General features: G+C 37.0%; 1 protein-coding gene across 1 annotated transcript in view; it reads left to right on the top strand.

Moving 5' to 3' along the window:
* LOC109075597 (palmitoyltransferase ZDHHC18-B-like) overlaps nt 1–16,465 on the top strand; it is a 16,631-nt gene extending 166 nt beyond the window's left edge. The window contains exons 1-9 of the mRNA XM_042745099.1: nt 1–423; nt 2,292–2,452; nt 7,016–7,171; nt 8,283–8,420; nt 9,256–9,307; nt 9,646–9,748; nt 11,370–11,482; nt 11,599–11,695; nt 14,842–16,465. The exon at nt 1–423 is cut by the window's left edge and continues 166 nt beyond it. Of these exons, the coding sequence (XP_042601033.1) occupies nt 167–423; nt 2,292–2,452; nt 7,016–7,171; nt 8,283–8,420; nt 9,256–9,307; nt 9,646–9,748; nt 11,370–11,482; nt 11,599–11,695; nt 14,842–15,177 (1,413 nt within the window). The 5' untranslated portion in view covers nt 1–166 and the 3' untranslated portion in view covers nt 15,178–16,465. The remainder of the gene's footprint in view (nt 424–2,291; nt 2,453–7,015; nt 7,172–8,282; nt 8,421–9,255; nt 9,308–9,645; nt 9,749–11,369; nt 11,483–11,598; nt 11,696–14,841) is intronic.
* Nucleotides 16,466–27,359: the final 10,894 nt, after the last annotated feature.

Raw genomic sequence — 27,359 nt, 5'->3', positions numbered from 1 at the left:
AAGCCGCCGCGTGTGTGACGTCGCCGCTGCACTTGGCGTTACGTCACGTGCTGGTAAATCCGTCGCGTTTCGTCGCGCGCCGATCGGATCGCGATCTGTTCGCTAATAAAGCGGGACGCGGTCGTGGAATGACGCCCCCGCGCATCATCTCTCCGCTCGGCAGCTGATGCTTGATGGACGCCGAGCGCCGCGAAGGATGAAAAACCGCGAATATCAGCAAATAGATCCGCAGGCGCTCGCGACCCCTCCGCCGCGACCTCCGCCCGAGCACATGCCCAAACGAGCCCGGAGAAAATGGGAGGTGTTTCCCGGGAAAAACCGCTTCTGCTGTGACGGTCGCATCATCGTGGCGCGTCAAAGCGGCGTGCTGCCGCTCACACTGGCGCTCATCGTGCTCACCAGCGGACTCTTCTTCATATTCGAGTAAGTGTGCTGAGCTGCTGTCTGTTTACACACCTGCTTCAGTGTGCCACTGAATTAGGACCTGATTGTTAATGAAAGCTAGATACGTCTGCAAGAAGTCTGTTAAAGATCTCTTGATCTGGAAAACATAAGCTGTGTGCAAACGTCTTACATTCATTCTAAATCCTAAACATCCTTAAGACACCTAATAGACGTCTATTTGACATCTGGTAGGAAACATCCAATAGATGTAACGTTATGTGTGCTATCAGGGTATTTACGCACCCACTTCAAAATGCCATTGAATTAGGACGTGCTTACACATACATTTAGTCATTTAGCAGATGCTTTCATACAAAGCGACTTACAAATGACGTGTTTGTTAATTACAGCGTGTTTGTCTGCAAGATGTCTGCTACAGGTCTCTTGATCTGGCCCTGATAGCACGCGCACATCTATCTGAGGTCTGCATTTACATCTGGAAGATGTTTTTAAGAGTTTTTGCTCATCTGCAATACATCTGTAGGCTACATTTCCTTCTAGATGTCAAATAGACGTCTGTTAGATGTCTTTAAGATGCTTATGATTCAGAATGTTTGTAAATCTGACATCTGAAAGACGTTTGTGCGCAGCAGATGCTTTACACACCTGCTTCAAAATGCCCTTAAATTAGGACGTGTTTGTTAATTAAAGCTAGATAGCACACGTAGCAAACACTCTCTTAAAAATAGGTCTTGGAGATGTCAGATAGACGTCTCCTTGATGCACGCGACAAATTAAAAGAACAGTTCACTTGTCATAATTAGTTCACCTTCATGTCGTTATAAAATCGCATGACTTTCGTGTGTGCAGGCTAATATAAAGAGTTGTCTGTCTGTCCAGGCCTGTGTGGTCACTAACAGTGCTGGGTCGATTACTGATTACAAAGTACATTACAGAAGTTGTGAGTGTAATGCAATGCATTATACTTTTAGGTAATAAAATCAGGCTACTTTTCAATTACTTTTGACTTTAAAATTTAAAAGGTGAAAAAATAGAATAAAGGAAAATGAGTGCATTATGAATAATGTATTGCTGTTTTGTGTAAAGTGAATAATGTTATCATGTAAATACCAGATTTTATGTAATCTAATCTAATTACGAATACTGACCCCCGCTGTTTAAAGTCTGATTATGTGATCCAGGTTACATGTAATCAGTTACGACCCAGCACTGCTTGCCAGCACTCTTCAAGAAATCTCATTTTGTGTTCACAGAAGAAAGAAAAGGAAATAGAAATGAAAGTATTTTCATTTTTAACTCAAGCATAGACTACGTAATGAAGATAATATTGAACTGCGACTACAAGATAAACAGTAGGTTTCCATTGTGACAAATATATAGCTAATTTCTGTTATATGTACTCTACATTCAGTACCTTAATTGTTATAATAATAGTAACTAAATATTCAGTAGGCAACAATAATAAACTGAGAATGAACTATTATATATTCACTGGAGCAAAACGTGTAACAGATGTGTACAGTGATGAAAGGTACTGTCTCTCTCAGGACATTATTTGTATTTTAGGGACTTAATTAACAATGTATGGTTACTTAAATGTGGCTCATTTCATTTTGGTGTTAATCAAGCAGCTTAATTTTAAAGCTCTTCCCTGTGGATGCAGCACATTAAGTAGAAACTGAGTTGGATTCTGATGTTCAGATCGCTATGTTATTATGTTTATTTCCAATGCTCTGCAACACTTCAGACATCAGTTCGCTCGTTCTCTTTATAGGGTGTTTGTTTAGCGTTAGATGTGGGATCGTGAGAGCTGTTCCAGTTTAATGGAGCAGCGCAGTATTTTAAAGCCTCAGTGTTTTGCTGACTGAGGTGTTGTGTGGTTCCAGCTGCCCGTTCCTGGTGGAGCACCTCACCGGCTGCATCCCGGCCATCGGAGGGGTCCTGTTTGTGTTTGTGATCATCTCTCTCCTCCAGACCAGATTCACGGATCCGGGGATCCTGCCCCGGGCCACACCAGAGGAGGCCGCAGACATCGAGAAACAGATCGGTGAGGGAGCACCCGTCTCCGGATTACTAGTGCACTGCTCACTGCATACAGTTATCTTCCACAGAGATGCATTGGATTGCTTTGCATTTTTAATCTAGGTTTGGCTATATGTCTTTTGAGAGTTGATTATATAGTGAGCTAAGAAGGAGATGTCTGTTGCTGCTTCATTCGTCACTCTGCATGTGTAAGGTCAAGACTAGGGCATTGCATTATGGGATGGAGGGCTCAGTGCAGTGTGCTCTGTTGCTTCTACATTTTGGCAAATGCATTATGTCATGCATACAGATATAGGAAGGTAATCATCTTATTCCAGATTTAAAATAAATAAAAAAATTTAAATAGACTACACTGTAAAAAAAAAATTTAATAAATAGTTTCAACTGTTTCAAGTTGACCAAAGTTTTAAGGCAGCACAAACACTTTTGGAAACAATTTTTTTTTATTATTATTATTATTTTTTTATATACAGTGTATGGACAGAAATAACGTTGGTTGACAAATAAATTTGTAGTAATTTTTTGAAATGTAATTATTGTTATTTATATGATGCATTTGTAAACATGCACTAGATGGACGTCTTTGACCGTTGACTTTGTCGTTTGTAGCATATTTCGCATAAGACCTCATAAAAATTTGCTGTTCACGTAAACAAAAATTTCAACATTTAAAAAACACATCTGTAGCCTTTTTTTTTTAATTCCATTGTGTGTTGCATTTTATATGTAAATTGTGAACAGGTTGAGAAAAAAACAACTAGTTTTTGAAATGTAATTATTATTAGTTATCTGACCTGTGTCTGTGTAATGAATGGGGCAAAGAATCCGTTTGGATTAAGAATTTTGCACGAGTGTGAAAGGTTTCCTAATGCTAATTTTGCACTGGGTTCAAGTTGGTCCCGTGGATTTGCTGCATTGATCATCTGGAAGCTGCTTGGTTTGAAAGTGACTTCTGTGTGCACTTCATATATCACGTAACTGTTAACAACAGACGGTCAACCTTTTTGTCTGCAAAAGTTTGTCAAAGTTTCTGCATCTTTTCCGCAAGGTTTCATCTTTTACAAATTTTGTAAATTTGCAGTCACACTTACCTTTGTGTAATGAAATTCAGTTGGCAAAATATAGTCGTCTTTTGGAGGTGATCTCGGAGTCAGCGGAGTTTCATGCATTATGCCACTAATATTAATGGAAAAATTGACCTTTCTTTGTTTGTAAAATTTTGCAACATTTTTGCTAATGTGACCATGATTTGGAAAGCAGATCTTTTCTAACAAACCTGGCATTGTTTGCTATGGATATTGTTGGCCCTTTTCATCTGTTGTAAGTCACTTTGGATAAAAGTGTCTGCTAAATGCATAAAGGTAAATAATAACCTTGTTTGAGAGATGTGCCTGAGCTGGTTTGATTTGGGAATTAAATTTTTTTTTTTTTTTTTTTTTTTTTTGGCTTCTAACAGAGAAATTTGCACGCCAAGGCCCTGAATAAGCCTTTGAACTGCACTGGACGTGCTGCCATCTCATCTTATCCATGACAAATAAGGGGACATTCTGTCCTAATTACAGAGGACGGCTCTGACAGGATGACTGTCACATGACAGGATGATTGTCATGAACACACACTCCCCCAGAACTCAAACTGAGATATTCACCTGCTCAGTAGAAGCACATTCACGTCTGGTTGTTGCAGTGAGAGGTATATTTCTCTCTAAACAAGGTCACATGATTGCGGTGCAGACTCATCCATTATTTTAGATGTCCTCCAAACAGGAATATAATCTGCTAGTCCTAGAGCTGCAGTTATTAGTTTTAACAATAATAAAAATAATCATGATAATAGAATTTCTGCTCTGCTCAAGTGGTTCAGATTGACTTGTTTGTGAGGAACTGAGAAGTGCATGATGTGTCTTTTTTTTCTGTGACGGCGTTTTCTGTGACCGCGTCAAACTTGATTAATTGTGATTGTCATGCAATTTTTGTCAGTAAAGCCGGTTCTGTGATTAGTAGTAAATCTCCATCATGTGCTTTCGGATGGAGCAGCATTTATTACACAGAGCCGTAGTTCTCTGACAAGCTATGCAAAATCACGTTCATAATCGCAGACAATATAATCGTAGGATTATGAAATATTTGGATTTTCAGCACGAGAGCACCCTTTGGCCTCTGGATGGAGATTTACTGCTGATCACAGAACTGTGCTTCACTGAAAGATACACATAACAATCACAGCTTCTGCCTAATGACGAATTATTGCCTTTACGATTTAATTTCGATTAATTGTGCAGCCCTAATGCACAACACAACGCAATTAAAAAAAGCAAACATAAGCTCACAACACAACGCAATTAAGCTACAACACAACGGAAATGCTCCTAACCACTAGGGGGCAGTTGGTCTGCAGAAACTGATTAGTTTTAACGCTGCTTGCTCCATGATGTTATTTCAGTTCACAATGTATTGTCCATTTTGTGGGGCTGCGCTTGAACGCTGCCCAGAGCTAAACTTTCCAAATCGAAAATAATATTGATTTATTTTCTGCTCGATTCATGAATCGATACATGAAGATTACCAGGATATCAAAACATTCAGTAAAAACACATTGTTCATTAAAAAAAAAAAAAAAAAAAAAAAATGACACACATTAAGATCAGTCACTCCTTGAGACGCCACAACAAAATCTGTGTTTCACTGCCCCCTAGTGGTTGGGAGCATTTCTGTTGTGTTGTGGCTTAATTGCATTGTGTTGTGAGCTTATGTTTGCTTTTTTAATTTTGTTGTGTTGTGCACTATTGGTCCACCTTAATTTGAGGATCAGTCACTGTGTACATCAGCTGATGTGTTTGACTGGATTGGAATAAAGCATGTGTAAAAAAACAAAACAAACAAAAAAAAAACGTCACATTCTAGTGCACTGACAGAAAATCACAGATTAGAGGCTGTTCACACATAACATGTTTTTGCATTCCATTGCACTTCTTTGTGTAAACATGCACTAGATGGATGTCTTTGACTCTTGTGTTTTTTGCAGCGTCTCACATGACAAGATCTTCTAAAAACATGCAATCAAATAAGTTCAGATTTTTAGGAACGCGTCTCTAGATCTTGCTTTTTACACCTCTAGACACTCATGGTTTTTATGTGTGTTATATATGTGTGTTGAACTGTCTCCAAGGGGTCGTTCACACACAATGTGTTTTCACTGTGCTGCTTTTTCACTAAATGCATTTCTTTGACCATTGCACTCACTTTTCACATCTTTTGCAGCGTTCCAGAAATGCAGTTCTCTAATTAACAGACACAGCTTTAAATTAAAGCTATTATCTGTAGACCTTTTTAATTTTTATTTTTTTTATATATGTAAATCTTGTCTTTAAATGCAAAACTGTGAGACACAGTGTAGTGGAATTAAAAGTTTTTAAAAAGTTGTCTTTTAAACATCTTTTTGACTAATGTGCCGTGTTTAAAGAACGCAATGCTTGAGACACTGCAAATGATGCACCGTGTATGTTCACATTCAAAAACAATGCAAAACTTTTAATCACATTTTTCCAATTCACTTTCATGCATCTGCCATTTTAAATGCAAAAACTCAGTGTGTGAACCGGCTCTAAGGGGTCATTAATTGCTGCTTTTTGCTAAATGGGTGTCATCTTTTGCAGTGTTCTTAAATTTAAAAGAAGCAACTTAATTATCTATAGATCTTCATTGTGTGTGTGTGTGTTTTGAGAGACAGTGGAGTGGAATTTAAAAAAAGCAGAGTAGCAATTTTTTTTTTTGTCATGTGCCAAGTTTTTAGACCACTGTGTGCCATTCGCAAGACTGCTAAAGATGCAACACGTTTGCATAGAAGCACAATGAAAAAATCAGCACAGTCAAATACAAAACCTCGTTTCGTGTGAACAGTCTGTAAGTCTCTGAACTATTAGTGTGCTTTACTGTTTGTTGAGGGGATCACATTTACTTGCATCTGTTGCCATCTTTATAATCATGTTAGAATAAATTTAGTGTCTTGTGTGTCTCTGCTTTAATGAACTGGAACACATCTCTGTTTTCATCATGATAGCAAAATATTAAAAGTGAGTTTAAAATTAGTTTAGTCAGTATGAAACATCATAAGGTGGTGTGCATTTATTTTACAGATTCTTTTACTCTGTGTGACTTATGCAACCAGAAATCCAAAAATCTTTTTTTTTTTCCTGAGACAAGTTTATTTATTTTTTTTTTTTTGATTGTCTCCTTGCTTAATGCTTTTAATTTAGCATATTATTAATGCATCTTTTTTCGTGTGAAGTAGTACCTTTAAATAACGCATTGCTCTAATAATTACACTAAATGGATTTTTTTTAAAGCTTAAAACACAAGCAGTTCTCCGGTGCACCAGTGGTTTTGTTTTTCTAGTGCGAGTGTTCAACTAATTTCAAAAGACAGGAAATGTATCAGCTGTTTAGAGCAAACTCTAAAGAGCCTTTACAAATCAGAATGAGAGTTTAGTTGTTTTCTGTAATGTTTGTTACTGAAATTCCTCCCTGACATCTCATCCTCTGCTGGAAATGTGTTTTTCTCTCTGGCAGACAACCCGACGGGCTTGTCCTCATCCTACCGGCCCCCGCCGCGCACGAAGGAGGTCGTCATCAACCAGCAGGTGGTTAAACTCAAGTACTGCTTCACCTGCAAGATCTTCCGGCCTCCGCGCACCTCCCACTGCAGCCTGTGTGACAACTGTGTGGGTGAGATTGGCTTCCAGAAGTGTGCAGCAGATCTGAGGCTGCTTTTAATGATAATTATTAGTGGCCATTGCTAATGCAAGTGTCATTATCACTATTGCTCATACTAGAGGTTACAAGTTAACATTCAAATCATGCATCTAAAGCTGCTTATATTGCACTCCAGGTATGCATTATCAGTTCATATCAGTTCATCTGTCTAAGTGCATTAGCATTGTTTGATGTGCAGGAGATATCACTGGCTCAGATATAACTGGAGCCACATTGCAGTGTGTGTGTGTGCAATGATGCCTGCTAGGGCTGCACTATAAACTGAAATAAAAATTGGAAATGCGATATGGCTTAGTGGGATAAACAAACTGCAAAGGCTGTAGTTTAATTCAATATACTATATGTGCTGCGTGTTTCAGAGGGAAGAGCACAACTGTTTATTTACTCATGAGCAGCTCATTTTCAGCGCCTCACAGTAAATGCTGCTCCGCATGAACTCAGCTCTGCATCTGCTCTGAGTTTGAGACTCTGTAATGCGCATTTGTGAACGCAACATGTGCCCATCATCTAGAAGAGCTCATGAACTGCTAGTTAATAGTGAATGTGTTCCCTAATCTAAAGCCACATGCTTTGAGTGTCTTAAAAAATGAAACAAAGGATCAAAACTGTGTGGTTTGATGGCTTTAAATGGGGGAAAAGAAGTACAGTCCCATGAAGCATTGCAACTGACACGATCAAATTTAAATCGGTTGGTTTCAGCAAATGCATATTGCATTGATTAACAAGACTGTAGCTCACAATAGCTTTGTCTTTAAGTGCTTGTAATTTAGTTAAGAATCAATTCCTCTATGAAGAAAATTTATAATTTTTTTACTTCACCGTTCCTTCACTACTCCTAACATTCAATATTAATTGCCAGTGTGTTTATCGTGTGCAGTTTTCACACTCTTCTGCTTGTGAATCTATGTAGGATGTTATCCTTCTCAGATTAGCTGTTATTTATAGCGATAGGTTTATGAAGCGGTTTGCATGATCTCTGAAGTTCTCACTTGTTCTTAAGCCAGCAGCCTTTTTCAATTCCTGTTGTGATAAATCAGGAGCCGCTGTCGTGTGTGTTTGACAGAGCGCTTCGATCATCACTGCCCCTGGGTCGGCAACTGTGTGGGAAAACGAAACTATCGCTTCTTCTACACCTTCATCGTCTCGCTGTCTTTCCTCACGGCCTTCATCTTCGGTTGTGCAACCACACACCTGGCTCTCAGTATGTGTCATTTCAATTTCCTTGACAACCCTTTCTGTATCTGCGAGCTCAAACAAATATATACATCGCTGAGTGGTGTGTGAATTTAACATCCTTTCAGTGAGGTCATGTCACTTTCTAGTTAAGAGCTCTTTGTAACCAGAGTAGTTCTAAAAAGTGACATTTAAAGACATTTACAATGTTACAAAAGATTTCTATTTCAAATGCTAATAAAAGATAATAATAAAATGTATTTCTTGAGCAGTAAACAAGAACATTAAATTATTTTTGAAGGGTCATGTGACACTGAAGACTGGGGTAATGATGCTGAAAATGCAGCTTTGATCACAGAAATAAATTACATTTTAAAATATATTGTAATAGAAAACAGTTATTTTAAATTGTAATAATATTTCACAATATTACTGTATTTTCTGTAAAAAATTATACCAACCAAAAACCTTTGAATAATAGTGTAACTTATAATAGAGACACTTACTTCATGAGGTGCATCATGGGATGTGTTTGAACAGCACTGAAGGAGTTGTTGGTTTAAAAAAAAAAAAAAAAAAGAAATTGTAACATTATAACATTGTTCCATTGTTCCAAATTGGAACAATTTAGACAAAACTTATTTCCGTTTTTTAAGCATAAACCATTTAATTCAGTTAGATGTGTCCAGATAATAGACTGGTAGTGTTTATGTCAAAGAGTTGGTTTGTTTGCACTATGCTGTACTTATAAAGGCAAGCACAGATGCCAAATGAGCCGCTGAGAGGCCATGTGAATCTCTTATTGGATTGAAATGGCTTAAGATCTGATAAAAGCTTTTAGTGACTAATGCTCTCTTTTATAGGGTCACAAGGAGGAAATGGGTTGGTTGTCGCTCTCCAAGCGAGTCCTGCCAGATATCCTTTCATTTGTTGTTTGATTTCAGATGTTTAACTTACAGAAAGTCTGTTATTGCCGTAAGGGAATGTGCTGGGTTAAATACAAGTGGAGTTCAATGAACAAGAAATGACAGAAAATAATTTCTACTTGTGCATCAGTTTATAAAAACAAATGAAAATTGGGTTGGTTTGTTGTAATGTGCTTCCAATGTAAATCTATGGTGCAAGTCATACTGGAAAAAAATTTAAAATACAGTATTTGTGATAGTATTATATGACCCAGACTATTCCTGTACTGTGTGCTATTAATATTCATTATTGGTGCAAATTCGGAAGTTTTCCTTTACTTTCTTCACTGCTCTTGAGCTAGTGGTTTGCTTCTTTTCAGTTTGGTCCATTGTGGGCCTCTCAGGCTTCCATACATACCTGGTAGCTGCAAATCTTACTACCAATGAGGATGTAAGTGTTTTCCTTTCATAACTTAAAGAGGTGTAAAAGTTGTTTTTACCTCTAATACACTCAGCAATTTAGGTTAAATTTAAGATATTTTTTATACCATTTGAATTGCACTGCTTTGTCGTAAATTTATAAACTTTGTGATGCTTATATTTGTTAGTCGCACAAAAAAAAAAAAAAAAACATGGCACAAGTTTCACATTCATAAATAATTGTTTTCAAAATTCTTGATTGAAATTGCTTAGAATCATCATAAATCTGTTAATTGTGAAATCATTTAATACAGTAAAAACGTATGATTTGTTTTGATGACGTTTAAAATTAGTAATGATTAATTGTGAAACAAGCAATTTTCGGTTAGATAAATTTATGAGATTGACAAACTGGATTTATTGATCTGCATTAAATATATAAATCTGGTTAGTGTATATTTAAAACACATTCAGTTTTGCTAGTACTGTTATATAAGTCTTACAGTTTGATTTATGTATGACTGAATTAAGTTTATTAGATAAAACTGCAAAATGAATGGAACTTATGAATAACAGTGGCTGAGAGAACACCACACAATGCAAAAAAAAAAAAAAAATTAAATAAAACCTTGCAAATACAAGAAAACACCAGCAAATTGAGAAAACATTTCCATCAGTGTAACAACACGTGCTGCAAATACAAAACCAAATACAGAAACATGCTGCAGACTCACAAAGCAACTAAATACAGAAATGCTCTCCAAATACTCACAACACAAAAAAAATACAGAAACATGCTGCAAATACTCACAATGCAACCAAATACAGAAACACTGAAAATACTTGCATAACCAAATACCGAAAGACTGAAAATACTTACAGAACCAAATACAGAAATGATCTGCAAATACTCACAACACATCCAAATACAGAAACATGCTGCAAATACTCACAATGCAACCAAATACAGAAACACTGAAAATACTTTCAACACAAGCAAATACAGAAACACGCTGCAAATACTCACAATGCAAACTAATACAGAAACACTGAAAATACTTAACCAAATACAGAAACACTGAAAATACTTACAGAACCAAATACAGAAACATGCTGCAAATACTCACAATGCAAACTAATACAGAAACACTGAAAATACTTACAGAACCAAATACAGAAACACTGAAAATACTTACAGAACCAAATACAGAAACACTGAAAATACTTACAGAACCAAATACAGAAACACTGAAAATACTTACAGAACCAAATACAGAAACATGCTGCAAATACTCACAATGCAAACTAATACAGAAACACTGAAAATACTGACATAACCAAATACAGAAACACGCTGCAAATACTCACACACATCCCAATACATAAACACTGAAAATACTTACATAACCAAATACAAAAATGATCTGCGAATACTCACAACACATCCAAATATAAATACAGTATTTGCAGCATGTGTTGTCAAACTTTTTTGCTTGTGTAAAGTTGTGCAGCACATTGAGCTCTCTCGGCCACCATAGAAAATGCACACAAATACGTTTTATTATTATTATTTTTTTTAATTATTATTGTTATTATTATGCAGGCATAAATATTTCATGGATTGAATGTGTATTTTTGTGTCCGAATTACAGATTAAAGGCTCCTGGTCAGGGAAAAGTGGAAATGAGGACGTTGGAAATCCTTACAGTTACAACAGCATTATCAAAAACTGCTGTTCTGTGCTCTGTGGACCCATGCCGCCCAGGTGAGACGTGTGTAGATGAGTGACCATGTATGCCAGTAAAAACTATCCACAACATGTAGCCTCTGTTTATCACTCTGGCTTTGTTGTAATTCCTTTGCCTCCTCTCGTCTTGTCAGTTTGATTGACAGGCGAGGCTTTGTGCCCTCCGATGACTCGGTCCAGACCAGACCTGTGGAAATCGAACTCCCGGCTGCTAAAAACGACATAAACATGGTAGGACGAGCAGTCACCTCAGGCCGACCTCCTCCTCCTCCACCCCCGGTCGTAACCGTACAGCAACCTGCCATCTCCATTCAGAGCCACTCAACAGCCTGACTTCCTGTGTCTTATCCAAAGCCAGCATTTTCTCCTCTTGCTGCGTTGTGTTTTGGCATGGGTCGCACCCTTCATTTAGATGTCAGACAGCGTTCGACTCGCTGGGCTACGGCCAAGTGCGGCTGTCTCAGATTTGTTTGGTGTTGAGGAGAGCTGTCACGGCTGTGCCGCCTTGGTTAAAGTCACTTATATAGATAAGATTTGTGTTGTTTACTTTGAGTTTGAAAGGGAAATACATGTTTATGTACTCATTCTCTATGGTTTGGCTCCCTTGTAGATCAATGGGTTTGAGTTTATATGGTTTATAGGGCAATGGGTGTAGCTGTCATGATCTTATTACAAAAAAAGGAAATGAAACTTTTGGCTTCCTGTGACACTAGGTAGAATTCACAGTTTGTGAGCAGGAAAGACGCTGTAGTTTCAGGTGGTGGTGTTTATTTTTGAAGCTCTTCGGTGGTTCAAAGTCTTGTGAGTGTATGATGCACAATGGTGCTTTTAAAAAAACATCTGAGTATAAGCAAACGCCTCTCAAATGTTGTTTATTTTTCATTAAATTATTAAAGTTGTTTGTTTTCAGTATAATCTGAGCATGTAAAAACAACTCAAGCGGTTTGTTTGTTTGTATAATTAAGGTTGTTTGGTTAAAACAAACAAGCAACTCATTTGTTTTTAGTTTTTGTATTTTCTTGTGACTGTTTATCAACGTTTTTTTCAGATCTTTTTGGTTTATACTCAGATGTTGAACTTGTCACCAAAACAAAAGTGCCTCTCTTCAGTGAACAAACAAACCAACAGCTAAAAGCTCTAGTGTTGTTTATGTACTTTTCTTTGGTTGTCACTTGGCGGAAAAGTCCATGTCATCCTGTTCTGTGAAGTCCAAAATAAATAGCTATGGTAAATATGACTTCTATTAAACTATGGAAAAATATCAGTTGGATTTACAGAAAAAAATGCAGGTAAACTTAAGGTGCTAATGCGTCTCTGCACAGTAGTGTAGGGATCCAGTACTCACACTAGACGTGTGGTGGTGACTGTGTGCATGGGCATATATTGTGAAATAGTTTGCATGTATAGTTTGCATTTCCCTGTGGGATTTTATGTATTATAAATGCATGGGTTCAAATCCCTGATCTTTTTTAAAATTAAGAACATTGCTGACATTTTGTACTTTTTTGAACATATTTGTGCTTGTATATATTGAAAACGCATTTGAATGTTAAATAAATATTTTTCAAACTAAACCACAGAATTCTTGTCCTGCATGCATATTTGTTGTTTTGAGTATGTAGGTATCGAGTTTTGTTGCGTATGTTTTCCTGGCATGTTCTGATGCATTAGTGCACATTAGTGTTGTTACACTTATCGGTCTTAGCACATTAACCCTTGTCCTCTATATGTGTGTGTGTGTGTGCATGTGTTTAGGAGAAAGATTGCCTGGATTTCGCCCTGTCTTGTGCCGGCTGATGGTTCAGTGGGCAGAAGTAGGGGATTGTGGGGAGGTTGGTAAGACTCAGGCGGGTGTGTTTTTTGGGGTGCATTGATAAATTCCTGTAGGTGGCGTCACATTGGCTCCACGTGCTTTCGGTCTGCATGCTGCCTGAATGAGTGCTGCTGCCAGAGCTAATAGTGCTGATGTTCGACGTCTGATGTTTTACAGCATCAGCACACAATCAGCACTGCTCCTCCTCCTCCCATTCTGACCACTAACCACTATTTCATGTTTCGTTTGTGTATATATATATTTTGACTTTCATTTAGTCAGTCTGGTACTACTACACAAGCTGTAGTATCATGCCATGGACCAAAATCTTAAAGGGAAATTCATTCAAACATAAAAGTCATTTTTATGCCCTCATGTTGTTCCAAATCTTTCTGTGGATAGCAAAAGGAGATGTTTAGCAGAATGCCCAAGCTCTTGTTTTTCATACAATGAATGCATGTTAAAGCATTACAGTCCTTTTTCCTGTAAAATTATCATTAAAATAAATTCAGTAAATCAGAATGATCAATCAATATGATCTAGATTTTTAGGCATGCCATAGCTTTGTGAGAGGAACAAGAAAAAAAACATTATTTACATTATTCACAGTATTATTCACTCTTTTTTTTTAGAAGTGCTTTAGATCGTATTACTGATTCCTTATTTTTTACAATATGCATCTTTAACTACACATTGTCATATGAGAATAATTAGCAAATAGACTGATGTAAGTCATATTCTGGTTATTTCAAAGCTTGGAAACCTCCACTAATTTCTGTCTCGACAAAAATAATATATATATTTTTAAGCAAATAAGCGTGAAGGTGGCTAAAATTGCTTGCAAAGTCATTTGTTCTTTAATCTTAAAAAAAAAAAGTTAGCATGTTTACAAACAACTTAAACTGTCTGCATAGTGGACCTTTAAGAATCACATTTGCGTGAATTAAACATGCGGGTTGTGTGGTGCTTGTTGCGTGTAGCAGGAGACACTGGTGCGTTTTTTGTTAAATTTGCAGTTAATTAGTCTCATTTTAGAGCCCTTGTTTTTTTTGTGCAGCACATCTACTGCTAAACATCTCCTTTAATGTATGGGAGATAAAAAAAAAAAAAAAAAAAAAAAGATAAGTTTTAAACAACATGAGGGAAAGTACATAATCATATAATTTAAATTTTTCAGTGAAATACCCTTTAAGATAGTATTTTGTCTAATCTGTTCTGATTTGACTCCTTATCTGCAAGTCTCATGATTTTGCTGCTGTTAATTTCCATTGTTCTCTTCTAGCAGAATTTGTACGAGCACTTCAGTATGACTCAGTTGGTCATATTTAGTTCTATATAGCAGAAGATGAATCATCTGCATGAGTCATCAGTGACGCTGATATCTGATTGGCTGTAGCTTTACTGCTCAGCTATATAAGCTTTTCCTTTTAAACCACCTCAAAATATTTTACTTTTTCTAACATGAATCTACTTCCTTTTTTGTCTTTATCACATCCATTCCCTTGTCCCCGGTTCTTCATTACCATCATAACCCTCCATCCATCTTTCCCATCATCCTCCACAGTGCACACAGGGAACCAAAGGTTTGCTGGAAACGGCCTCTCGATCTCCTCTCCTCACAAGCTCCTGTCCGCAGGCCAAACCTCAAGCCGTGCCGGCCGTCTTGGAGACTCTTCCAGAGATCGTCCCATCTCCTGCCCCCGTGCCGCCCAAGACCACTGGAGGACGCCAGTCGACCGGCACCCCTCACAAACATCACTCCCACCACAGATCCAAGGCAAAACAAACCACTCATCACACCCACAAGACCTCCAACTCCTCTCCAAGACCTCATCACAGCCACAGTTCAAGACGGAAAGACTCCAAGAACAGAGACCCAAAATTCAGTTCTCTGCGCTGAGCGATCAGACCTGCAACATCCTGTGATGGTACATGTTCATGCATTCCTTGGATTATTTGAATTTGTCCTCATGAGATTTTGGCTTTGGTTGTGATTTCAAACAAACAGTTATGATATTCCCAGAAATATCTCCAGGTTTACGAAACTGCCGGCTATATTATTCTTCTGTAGAGGACTACTAACAACTCTGCAACCTGGAGAGCAAATATGAAGTATGGACTTCTATTAACAGATTGCTGACTGGAAAACTGGAAAAGTGTTTCCATGTAAACAAGCACAAAGGTCTCAAGAGTGAACTTGCCTTTAGGACAATTGTCAATCTTAACAGTGAGTTCCAAAATGAGTTTCATCAGAGCATCAATAATGGAACAAAAACACTGTCGTCCTCGATGTGGACATGAACTCTGGGATCCATTTCTCTGGCCTCTTTTAGGTCTCATTGGGGAAGCATTGGTCAAGCTTCAATAAACAAAGAACCAGTCATCTTTATGCAAAAAATAAGAGCATGCCTGGAGAATATAGCTCACAATCATTCTTCATCCGTCATAGGGCTGCACGATGAATTGTATTATAATCATGATCAGGGTTTCTGCCCCTCTTCGAAAAAGTCGGCGATATTTGCCCACTGGTAATTTGTCCTGAAAACGTTTCAGGTTAGTTTGTCATTTGCGTTATCGTACATTGGTATCAAGACTCCACTAGCATTCATTGTTGCCGTTGATGTCGAGAGTTTAAATCCCCTCCAATCATAGCTCTATTCTTGAATTGATACATTTTCTGACCAGTGGTTTAATTAATCAGTGTTGCCAACTTAGCGACTTTGTCACTAGATTAATCAACTTTTTAGACCTTATTAGTGATTAGCTTCTTTTTTTTTCAAAAACGTCACGATGCATTTCTATTACATATTTGCGCCAATCTTTTGCGATATTTGATAAATGTTGAAAAAAATAAACCGATGTTATGTGACTAAAACGATTTTTTTCCTCTTACGATAAGTCATGGTGACGGATGTTGATAGGTTTATGTATATCGTAGCCACCACACTAGCCATTATTTTTAGAAGGAGACAGAGGCGTTATCTTTAGCGAAGCATCGTAGATCCAAGCCTCTTCTGTGATGCTTCTGAAACGTGTTGCGGCGCGACTGGTATAAACACGAGCATTGACTAAAGTGGCCGTGATCAGCTCCAGTGGCTGTGTCAGAGGCGTAACGCGCCACAGACGTGTGCAGTGTAAATATGGGGTTATTCAAGCATTAATGGCAAGGAAAGCAGCCACATATGAGGTTCTTCCAAAAGTTTACATTAAAAAAAAAAATTATCCTTATATCCAAAAATCAATATCAATTGGCATAATTCGAAGGGTAATGAAAATGCAGCTAGCATCCTGAAAAACCACCTCATGCACAGAGTATAAACGTTTTGCAATACATGGGAGTTTTGGGCGAAATTGGCATGTTTCCATTGAGCTTATTTTCAATTTGCATTTTCAGTGCTTGCAATTTGAAGGGTAATGGAAACGCAGTTGCTAGCGACAAATTCAGTGACTTTTTAGACCGACTTTAGCTACTTTCTGAGACTACTTTCAATTGAAAATTATGGGCAACACTAATCTTCCCAACTAGGCAACGATTCACACACGCTTTCTCTACGTTACGGAAAAAGCACTTTTGAGCTGGAAACATCTCTGAGATATTCTGCTTAAATAAAAGTTGTGTTTTCTTTCATGCGGTCGTTTGTGCTGTTTGCAGCAACTAAATCTGTCGAGTTGACATTCTCTTGATTTGGGCTTAAATGAAAGTGCAATAATTCTGATGAAATGTAAAAAAGAGAAAAAGACAATAGTTGCGATTATATTTTAGAGTTAAATAATCACGATCAACCATTTCACCATTATCATGCAGCCCTTATTCATCATGTTGAACAAGAATCTTCTCACCAGTAATTCATTGTTTTCCCAAAGGACTTCAGCATGATTTTGTAACTTATTGTGTTTGAACATGGTATTAAGTGTGCACAAGTACCTGCTAATGTGAATGAGATGAAGCTTCCGAGTTTCCTGATCACCGTGTTGAAGATCTAGTTGAAAAGTTAACTGGTTAATTAATCTGAGTGTTTCTCTCTAAACCTCGTCACGTCTGTTGTACTTCACGCTGCATTCCTGACCCACCGCTGTCTATCAGTAATTAGTAAAGGAACAGTCTTAATGCACTAACTCTCAATACAGCAATACTGTAATGTTTTAGTTCTTCATCGTTGGACTCATGTGCTACTGTATGCGTGGACACTTTGTGTTTGAATGGGAATGTGGGTGTTGTGTTGTTATCCAGGTTTTGATGAATATGCAAACTGAATGTTATTTATGAATGCTGAATTTGATCCTCTGTTTCTCAAGACCTCTGCAACATTTGCACAAATAAATACAAAGTACTAACATGCCAGTCTGGAGTTTGTCATGCGTTCTGCTGCCTTATAGACGTCAGACGTGGTGCACATACATTTTCTAGTGTGCTTCTGAAAGGAAATATCACTTGGCAATTCTGATATTCAGGATTTATGGATTTAAAAGTGTACTAGATCTATGATTAGCCTGCTGCATACTAACCCTTGTGAAAAAGTAAAAGAGATAAAAATAAATAGTCTACACTCAACACAGGCCAAATGTTATGTCTTGAGACAATTATAGGCTGCATTTAAAAATGTGTTATAGTTTACACTTGTATTAAATGCAAAGTTTTTTGACACACATAAAGGACTTTAGTACATCATGTCATTTCATAATTCTGTTGTCTTTGAAATATTGTGTATTGCAGAATGCACTGACAAGAATATAAAACTAAACTAAAATACATTTAAATATATTTGTAATTACACATTTGTAATGATGAATTTGCAATGTAGGACATTTAAAAGTAATTAACATTCATATAAACAATACATGTAATGTTAAATAAATACAGTTCGAATTATAATCAAGTACTTTGCGTGTGCTTTAGTATGTTAGTCAACACATCAAAGTAAGTGCACTTATTGAACACTTAACAAAAGATTTAAGAACTTCTAGTTGTCAAAAAAAAATAAAAAAAAATACAAGCAACATTTCTCTAATATTTGTGAGTGACAGAGCCTTTTTAGAAGTGCTCTTTCTGAACATGAACTCCACTTATATTTCCCCGTGTGGGATCTTGTTCGCCGCTAGGTGGCGCTAGTGTCCAGCCCGAGGATTCGGATTCGGTTCATGACGCTTGAGTGCCAAGAAAACAGTTTGATCCATGCAAGTCCCTGGACACTGTTCTGTTGGAATGCATACTGAACTGTTTATTTATAGTTGCTCTGTTTGCTTATCTCACTGAGGACATATTTAATGTTATTTATATCATTAAATCCCTGCATATCATAAAAAATAAAAAAGTCCCCACTAATAGTTCCTAAAATCATTAAAATGCTTTATTAGCTTCTCCTGGAACTGATCTGAGACATTTTCATGTTTTTCCAGTGTTCCCACAGATCTGATATACTGCGTTTGGAAAAGTGGTTTTACGTAGGCTATTACTCACAGGACAGCATGGTGATATGCTTCAGCAGAACTGATTCTGTCTTCAGTTTACAGATTTTCTGTCTAGAACACACGAAAGACCTTCTACATTAATTAATCTGTGATTTTAACACCTCTGACTCATTATTTGATCTTACCGCTTGACGTTAAGATAATTCGACACAAAATGAATAACTGTTTTCATTCCGTCCTCTTTGAATTAAGCACGTAATGAGGTCTTGTGATGATGTAACAGTGTCATTTCAATCAGTGTTGCATTCAGTTTAAAATAAGTAGCATTTATAAGCCTGTACATTCTGAACACAGCCACTTCATGAGAATCACACAGTGAGCGATGCAACTCTGGAAACACAGTTTTTCAGTTATATCATCTGTGACGTTTGCTCCACTGCTTTAGGCACTTACGTTTGCCAGCCACAGGGGACTGCAACTATTTTTGAAGAAACAACACCATGCAGCCAGTGTTTTAAAGAAATGAACTGAGCTCTACTAAAGATTATAAGAAAGTTCACTCTCTGGCTGTGATCAGAATAAAACACTAGCATACTGTGTACTACACTGAATAAGGTAAAAACGGGCAAGATCCCCCACTGATTTATTCTCAACCACAGACGGCCCAGAATCTCATCTCAGCACTTTTGATGAACAGATATGCTATTTTTAATGTTGTCATTTCATCTGAATATCAACATTTGTGAGAATTAGTCAATTGAAACTGTTTTGAGTGTCTCTGGAAAATAGTAATATATCACTATTGTATTATGTCAACGTTTTATCGAATATCAACGTTTTTTGTGTCTATTTGCTAATAAAGGATTTATGGACATGCACATGTTTTGGATGTGTGGAGTAAAAAGTAAAAAGATAAAATTAGACCCTTATAGTAGGGGCCATCTTACCCTCATTAACTGAATATTTTATGCTATGAGAACTAAATTATCAGATAACACATTTGCTGATGCATCGTCATCATCTTCACATGCTGAACTTATATCTAAATATGTTACAATTTAAAAGTAAATACACATTGCTCTCAATCAATATTCCCCCCCAATCTTAACCTATTGCTACTAATGCATGATATTTAAATGATATTTAAATTTAAGCAGGCTGCACACAGCAGCGGAGGTACGTTCTTGAGCCAGTGTTTTAAAACAAACGTTCTCTTAGTAGTTGTGTACACCTGTATATTGTAATAAACTAAGACTTGTTTAGGTTTTGAACGACAACGAGTGCTTGTGTTACAAATTACGATAATACATGTGTAACCCTTGTTGAGTTAAGTAATCAGATTACATATCATTTTACATATTCAAGTTACTTTTTCAAATAACACCAGTTCTCCCATGTATTGACTGACAGCTCATGTGTTGCCATGTTGAGAGAAATCAGGAGTAAGTGCAGAGGTGTGCTCTGTGTGAACATGATACTGTAGATCTAGACATAATGTGAACATGTATTTACTCATCTCACTCACACAAGAACAGATTCAGTATTCCTCAAAATGAATACAAGAGTGGACTGCAAACTTAGGAAATTACACAAACCTGCAATAATTAAATATGTTAAATAAGACAAATATCCTTTATGTATTTAATCCTGTTTTATTAACCAGTGTCTTTGCTACTGACCTACAATAATCCAATTCAACTATACTAATAAACAAAAATGATTTTAGTTGAGCATAACATTTGTGTTTCATTTTGTGTTGTGATTCAGAAAAAAAAGTGTTGAACTTTCTTCAACTGCATCTTTTTCTTCGTGGAATGCAGAATGGCAGCACAGCTTAAAGGTTTGTTTGAGCTTTTTGAATTTACATTTCCTCCAGCCTGAGGCTTATTCATTTCACTTTTGGTTACTTTTGCCAAATATTGAACTTTTTATATTAAAAACAAACAAGCAAGCCCAGGCCAGATGAAAAAAAAAACACAATATTACTGTACCACATTACTTTCCATAAAAAGTAACTATAATGCAATTGGACCACATGTGCAAATGGTTAAGTTTCCAAATTAATCAGATGATATTTCGTTCTAGAAATAGAAGTTCAAGTCAGCCGCATTGCATTGTGGGCATGTATTCAGTGCATGTTCTGTGTGGCTCTAGTTAATGTTAGTAGCTAACAAGCAGCTTCATAGTAACCGATTACATGTAGTCTGGATTACCTAATCAGATTCCAAAATTTTAGTACTTGTAATTAGATTACATCACAATTTAAAATGCTCATAATCTGATTACAGTTACTTTTTTATTGTTTAAAAAAATTCTACTGTGTGTCATATTGAATACAGAGAATATTCACTACAGTATATTGAATGGCCATGAGAATGTCATATAAATTAATTTGCAATTCGCACTTCTGAATTTGGGGACAAAAGCACCAATAATAATAAATAATAAAAGTCAATAATACCTTGTATTAGACACATAATTACGCAAGTTACTCAAAAATATTAAAATCCTGGAAGACTTTGACCATGTCATTGCTGTTGGTGGTCAAGTGTTTTATTTTTGTTTTTATTTATTTATTTTTATTATGTTTTTTTAAAAAGACATATTTTAATGATAAATAAACATATGGAAGCCCGTTTCCGCCACTGAATAAAAAAAGAAAACAAGGTAATTGTGACTTTTTATCTCACAATTCTGACAGTAGTGTGGGAGATAAAGTCGCAATTCTTGAGTTTTTTTCTCACAATTGCGAGTTTATATCTCATAAATTCTGAGAAAAAAAGTATGAATTGTAAGATAAAAAGTCACAGTTACATTGTTTTATTTTTTATTTAGTGGCGGGAATGGGCTTCCATATAAACAAGTCCGGTTAAAAGTAATCTAAAAGTAATCCAGAAGTAGTCAGAATGCATCATGTAATTTAGATTACATTACAATACACTACAATCATGTAATCTGTAATCAGAAACAGACTACAGTTTGTAAGTAATCTACCCAGCACTGCTAACAAGGGCCTGCAATAAGAGCTCAGCCTTCTCTCCACTCCACATGCCATACATTCTCCTGCTGTTTGTCACATCAGATGAGGGACAATGGAAGAGGAGAAAAGCAACTCTGAAGCATTTAGGAGCTCTTTAGAAAAATAAATATGGGTTTGGAGAGCAGCCAGGCGGGGGGTTGCGCTCGTGTGGCTGGCTGGTATGAGATGAGAGGGATATCCCACGTCTGGGGCACATGAGAGGCACCTTTGTCTGGGCGACGGTGCTCCGGGTCACAGCTTTTCAACACAATTTACTCTACGCTCCTCGACAAAGCTCATGTTACTCCGGTCATGCCTGAGCATGTTCCAAAAAAATCATCAAAAACAATGTGTGCTTTTGATGTGAGATAAAGTGTCTTTGAGTACCACGTGTGTGTCTGAGATGATGAAGTGCATGCGGTGTGTTCAGCGTGTCGGTCATAAGCACACATCAGGTAGGAATGGTGCTGCTTGTTTATGGGGTGGGTCCTGTCTTCAGAGGGCCAGGGAAACAGTCACATGTATCTGGGGTGTGTTTGGAGATCTCTCTGGGGCTGGACAGTGTGTGAACTGCCCTTCCTGTCTGGCTGCCTGTGGCTTCAGTGAAAGCAGAGACACAAACTGTGTGAAAGTGTGTGTCACAGCCGTCTTAGTGTTCGGTGTTCCCACGCTCACTGAAAACATTGAAAATCGGGGAATTTTGGAATTGCGATTATTGTGGGGAAATCATGGAAATAACACTCTGTTTTAAAATACTTCTGTCTGTCTGTGTGTGATTCATTAGTTGGAAAATGTTCCCATCCTTGTGATAAAGTAATGTGGTCGATTTTTATTTTTATTTTTATTTTATTTTTTTCAGAGCAGGGGTTTCCTAATATTTGTCAGCCAAACACCTTAGATGTTAAATATTTACTTGAAGTCTAATGTTGACTAATGGTCAAGCAGGTAAACAGACAAAATATAAAAAAAAAAAAAAAAAAAAAAAAAATGGAAATTAACGTTTTATTTTAATTATATTTATTTAAATATTGTTTATATAGGCTACAGGGCTGCACAACTTGGCCAAAAAAAAAATAAAATAAAAAATAATTTCCATTACTATTATTAGCAGTAGTTTTAGTTATAAAGGGGTGGTTGATTGTGATTTCACTTTTTTTTAAATGTTATTTAATGTGTGTAATATTGCTGTTTGAGCATAAACACTATGTGCAAAGTTACGATGTAGAAAGTTCAATGCAAAGAGAGATTTGTCTTTTAAAATCATGGCAGTTTAATGCCTAAAGTTATGGCTGACAGGGACTATTTTATTTTTATTTTATTTTATTATTGGGTATATATTGCAAAATCTAAACAATTAACTTCTTTTAGTTAAATACAACATTATGAATACAGAAATAACATAGGAAGACAAATAAAAAAAATAAAGGAACATGCAACAAAGGGGGCGGGGCCATGCTGCACTGCTTTAGAGAAGAGGAAGAGTTGTTGCCATGCCGTCAAAACTAGGGGTGCACAAAAAGTCTATTCATATATGAATTGCGATTCTGTCTTCTAACGATTCTAATGGATTCACGAGTTTCAAAACCAATGTTCTAAAGCAGCGGCTCTTAGGCTATGTTTACACTAGTGCGTTTTTGTTTTAAAATGCATAACTTTCACTATGGTTATGCCTGTTGTTTACACTACTCCAGTGTTTTCGACCCTAGAGAACGGAGAACTTCGAAAATGCTGTAGACCCCATTTTAGTTTGAAAACTCCGGGATTTACCAGTTACTGTGGAAGCGAGCAATACTTGCTAGCAAACACTTCTTACTGTTACAAGAATGCTATAATGCAATCATGTACTCTGCTGTGTTAAAGCTTTAATCAGGATAAAACCGTGTATTAGAAGCTAACAAAAGAGGTAGCATTTACAGATAACAGAGTACCTAAAAGTATGAGACAACAACAAAGCAAGAAACATACCATTCTGATCATCCTGTAAGAGTCGTGCTTGCACAGGTTCTGCACGATCCTCTTCACTAATATCCCCTGGGTCTCATTCGGGCTCAAATTGATAAGCAATATTGACGATGTCATTGTTTACAATACAACTGGAGTGCATGCCACTGAGGTGGGGGGTGTGACGTTTCTAGAGCCCCTTTCACACTGCACGTTTGTCCCGGAAAATTGCCAGATCATCTTCTGTGTGAATGCAAACACATCCTGGGATTGAGTCCGGGTTGGGGACCTAGTAACATTGCCAGGTTCAGTCCCACCCTTACGAAAAAGAAGTTTATTCAAGTGTGCTATTAGTATACTTCTTTTAAACTAAAAATAGGAAAGTATGCTTTTAGTTTACTTTTTATGTACTTCTCAGAAATGGGCTTTATGTACTTCTCAGAAATATACTTAAAATGGCATTTAAGTATACTTGACTTATACTTACAAAAAGTCTAAATATACTTGAACTATACTTAAGTATACTTAATAAAATAAACTTGAAGTATACTACTTTTTGGTAAGGGCAAGCTCAGAACAAGTTCTGTGTGAACAAAATCCAGAACCAATGCCGTAAAGGGATGTCGTAGTGATGACGCACGTTATCGTGCGACTCTTTTACCAGGTGTTTTGTAGGCAGATCAACATTTGCGATGAAAATATGTGCATGTAATGAAATGAAGCAGAGATCAGTTAGCTCCTCATTATCCGCGCTGACACTGAGATCGTTCGCCAGCTTGGGTGAAAGTTAACGTGCCTAGCGTTTTCAACTCGTACATTACACGTCACATCCTGATCACAACAGTAACTTTACGGGTTTTACGTGAACTCACTCAAAGAACCCACAAAATCAATCAAATCACTAACAAACCAAATGAACCAGAATCTAACGATCCGTGTATCCCGTGTATTATACGAAATCTCAGTGTGAAAGGACACTGGGCCAGCTGACCAATCAGAGCCCATCGTGTATTTCTGAGGGAGGGGCTTCATAGAACTAGGAAATCATCAGAGCGTTCATCGGAGAAGGGATAGAGCGGTGTAGAATAAAGGTAAATTATGTGGAATTTAAAAAAAAATATTTTTTTTAGCTAAGCATTAACACCAAGCGGCAACCTCCTGCTCTCTCTCGTGAAGCCAACAAAGAAAGTGACTAAAACTGCAATTCATCGACTGGCCGCTTGAGGCTGGCTGCAAAAGGAAGTCAATCCCATAGACTCCCCATGTTAAAATGCCCTTCTTTACAGCAGAAAAACATGTTTACAGCCTGGCTCAAACAATTGATTTTAGTCTATATAGCTAATTTTGCGCTTTATGACAACGGTGAGGGGGATGTTTTTTTTTAACTCATCCTTTTAAATTAAGCCTTAAAGTTCTGCATAATTCAGGGCATGGCCACTTGAGTGACATGGATTGCCGCTGCTGACACTGCCATCGCGCTAGGTGGGCGTGGCTTCAGCAAGCAGTTCCTGCCTTTTTGCCCATTTTCGATGATCCAGGAGCAACGCACGGTGATGTGATGCCAAGATGGCGACGGCCGGCTCCGCCCACTATGAGCTTCAAAAATGCTCTTCAGAAAACTACGAGTGACGTCACGGACACCGTGTCCATGTTTTTATACAGTCTATGATTAACACATATTAGACTGCACCCCATAAACACAATCGAGCCTAAAAAAAAAAAAAAAAGTTAAAAAAAAAAATAATTATAAATCATCGATACCCATATAATAATTTTAACTAAAGTTGTATTTAGTTTTATTTTTCACTGTTGTTTAAATTTTTACATAAAAATTTTGTCGGATAATTATAAACTCACAGTCGATATATAATTTTATAATTAATGCCTGTTAAACTACCTAATCATATAATAAATACCATTTACCGTCCTGTTGCATTACACCATACGAGACGGCTTACCCACATATTACTTCTAATATTTTCAACACATTCCCTCCACTCACCATTGAGACATTTATAGACTGTTTTTCAAAATCCTCAAGCTTTCGAGCTGGGGCTCATTTTGGCTGTGGACTTTCTGACTGGAAGAACCTCAGGCAGTACGTGTCGGATCTGTTCACAGTCTAGAAATATTAAAACATTGTGTGAATGTGTAAATAACGTGAACCAAGCACAAACCCAAAACTCATACATAAATACATTTTTGTGTAAATAACGTGAACCAAGCACATTCCCAAAAGTGTTTCCTGAATGCCTGTTAAACTCACAGCGCATACAGAGCTAGAGTTTGTCCAAGAAAAGCAGCGTCCTTACTCCTCCACAAACTGAAGAGAGCCAGAGCCCCACACTGATGTACACCTTCTACAGAGGCACCATCGAGAGCATTCTTCACTGTGTGGTAAAAACGCGTCCGCAAGACTCTGCAACGCATAGAGAGCAGCTGAGAAGATACTTCATCCTCCCTCCCTCCAGGAATTTATGCCCGTCTCACTTCTGCATTGCAGGTGATCCCACCCACCCGACACAGCTTCTTCAATCAGGGAGAGACTGCGGAGTCTCCAGGCCATAAGGCTGTCAAAAAAAGAACTATGCCCCCCCACCCCACCCACCAGGTCCAACTCCCCAGGCCCTTCCAAAACATGATGTCATGCACCAGACTTTATGCAGCAGTATCTGCTCACTACCTCATAGAAAGACGCATTCTACCACCTATCAGTCAGTTTAATAAAATAACTGCTCTTGAGCCCTTTGTCACTTTGTCATTTTAATCAACTGAATAATATTTTTTATACTAAAAATCTTTTTATCTGCACGGTTTTGTTCATAAAAACCTTATTTTTATTTATTTTTAATTTCCTTATTGTATAGTTTTATCTATATTTTAATATTTGTATTTTTAGGCTCTATGTACTGTTCTCTGTAACTGAGCGTTTCGATACATGTGGAAGAATTGAAAAAAAGTAACTTGACTCAGCCACAACTAATGCTTTAAAACATGTCGCAGCAGACTGTACTAAAATTATAAAAATATTATTTGATAATCATAAAAATAATATAAAAAAAAATTGCGAAATCCACTTAAAAAATAAAAAAATTTATATATTAAATAAAATAAAATACAATAAAAAAATATAAATTATAAAAATATTATACTATGATTATATACGTTCATAAACTTTCTGTATGGCGTACTTTTAATGGATTACCCTCAGTCAAATGAAAATTAGTGTTACTTTACTAGTAACAGTATAGTGTAAAAATACGTAATACCAACAATACAACAATTCTGAAATAGACACTCCGTAATTCTAATTAGACATTAATTCTATTTATTAACATTTTAACAGTATAGTGTAAAAAGATGGGATAGCATCAATCTTACCAGGACAACATCTCCCTAGATCAGCCGTTGAGCAGTTTCCACTGGAATATTTGCTCCATTCAGTTGAATGGAAACTGCAATAGCATTTTTTAAAAATCATTCCACAGATGCTCAATTTGAGTGATCTGTACTTAAACAGGACCGTTCCAGGTCACTAATGTGATGTTTTTAAAGCATCACGGGTCACTGTCCTGTTGGAAAACGAATCATCTTCCAAGTCCCAGTGCTCCTGTGGAATTCTGCACATTTTTATTGGATTTTTCTAGACTTAGCTTCATCCATTCTTCCTTTTTTATGAGTTTCCCAGTTCCTGTCACATAGAGGATTCCCAA

The sequence above is a fragment of the Cyprinus carpio genome, chromosome B19 (assembly GCF_018340385.1).
Source record: "Cyprinus carpio isolate SPL01 chromosome B19, ASM1834038v1, whole genome shotgun sequence".
Taxonomy (NCBI): Eukaryota; Metazoa; Chordata; class Actinopteri; order Cypriniformes; family Cyprinidae; genus Cyprinus; species Cyprinus carpio.
The sequence above is the reverse complement of the archived record's forward strand: the minus strand, read 5'-3'. Positions and strand labels throughout refer to the sequence as shown.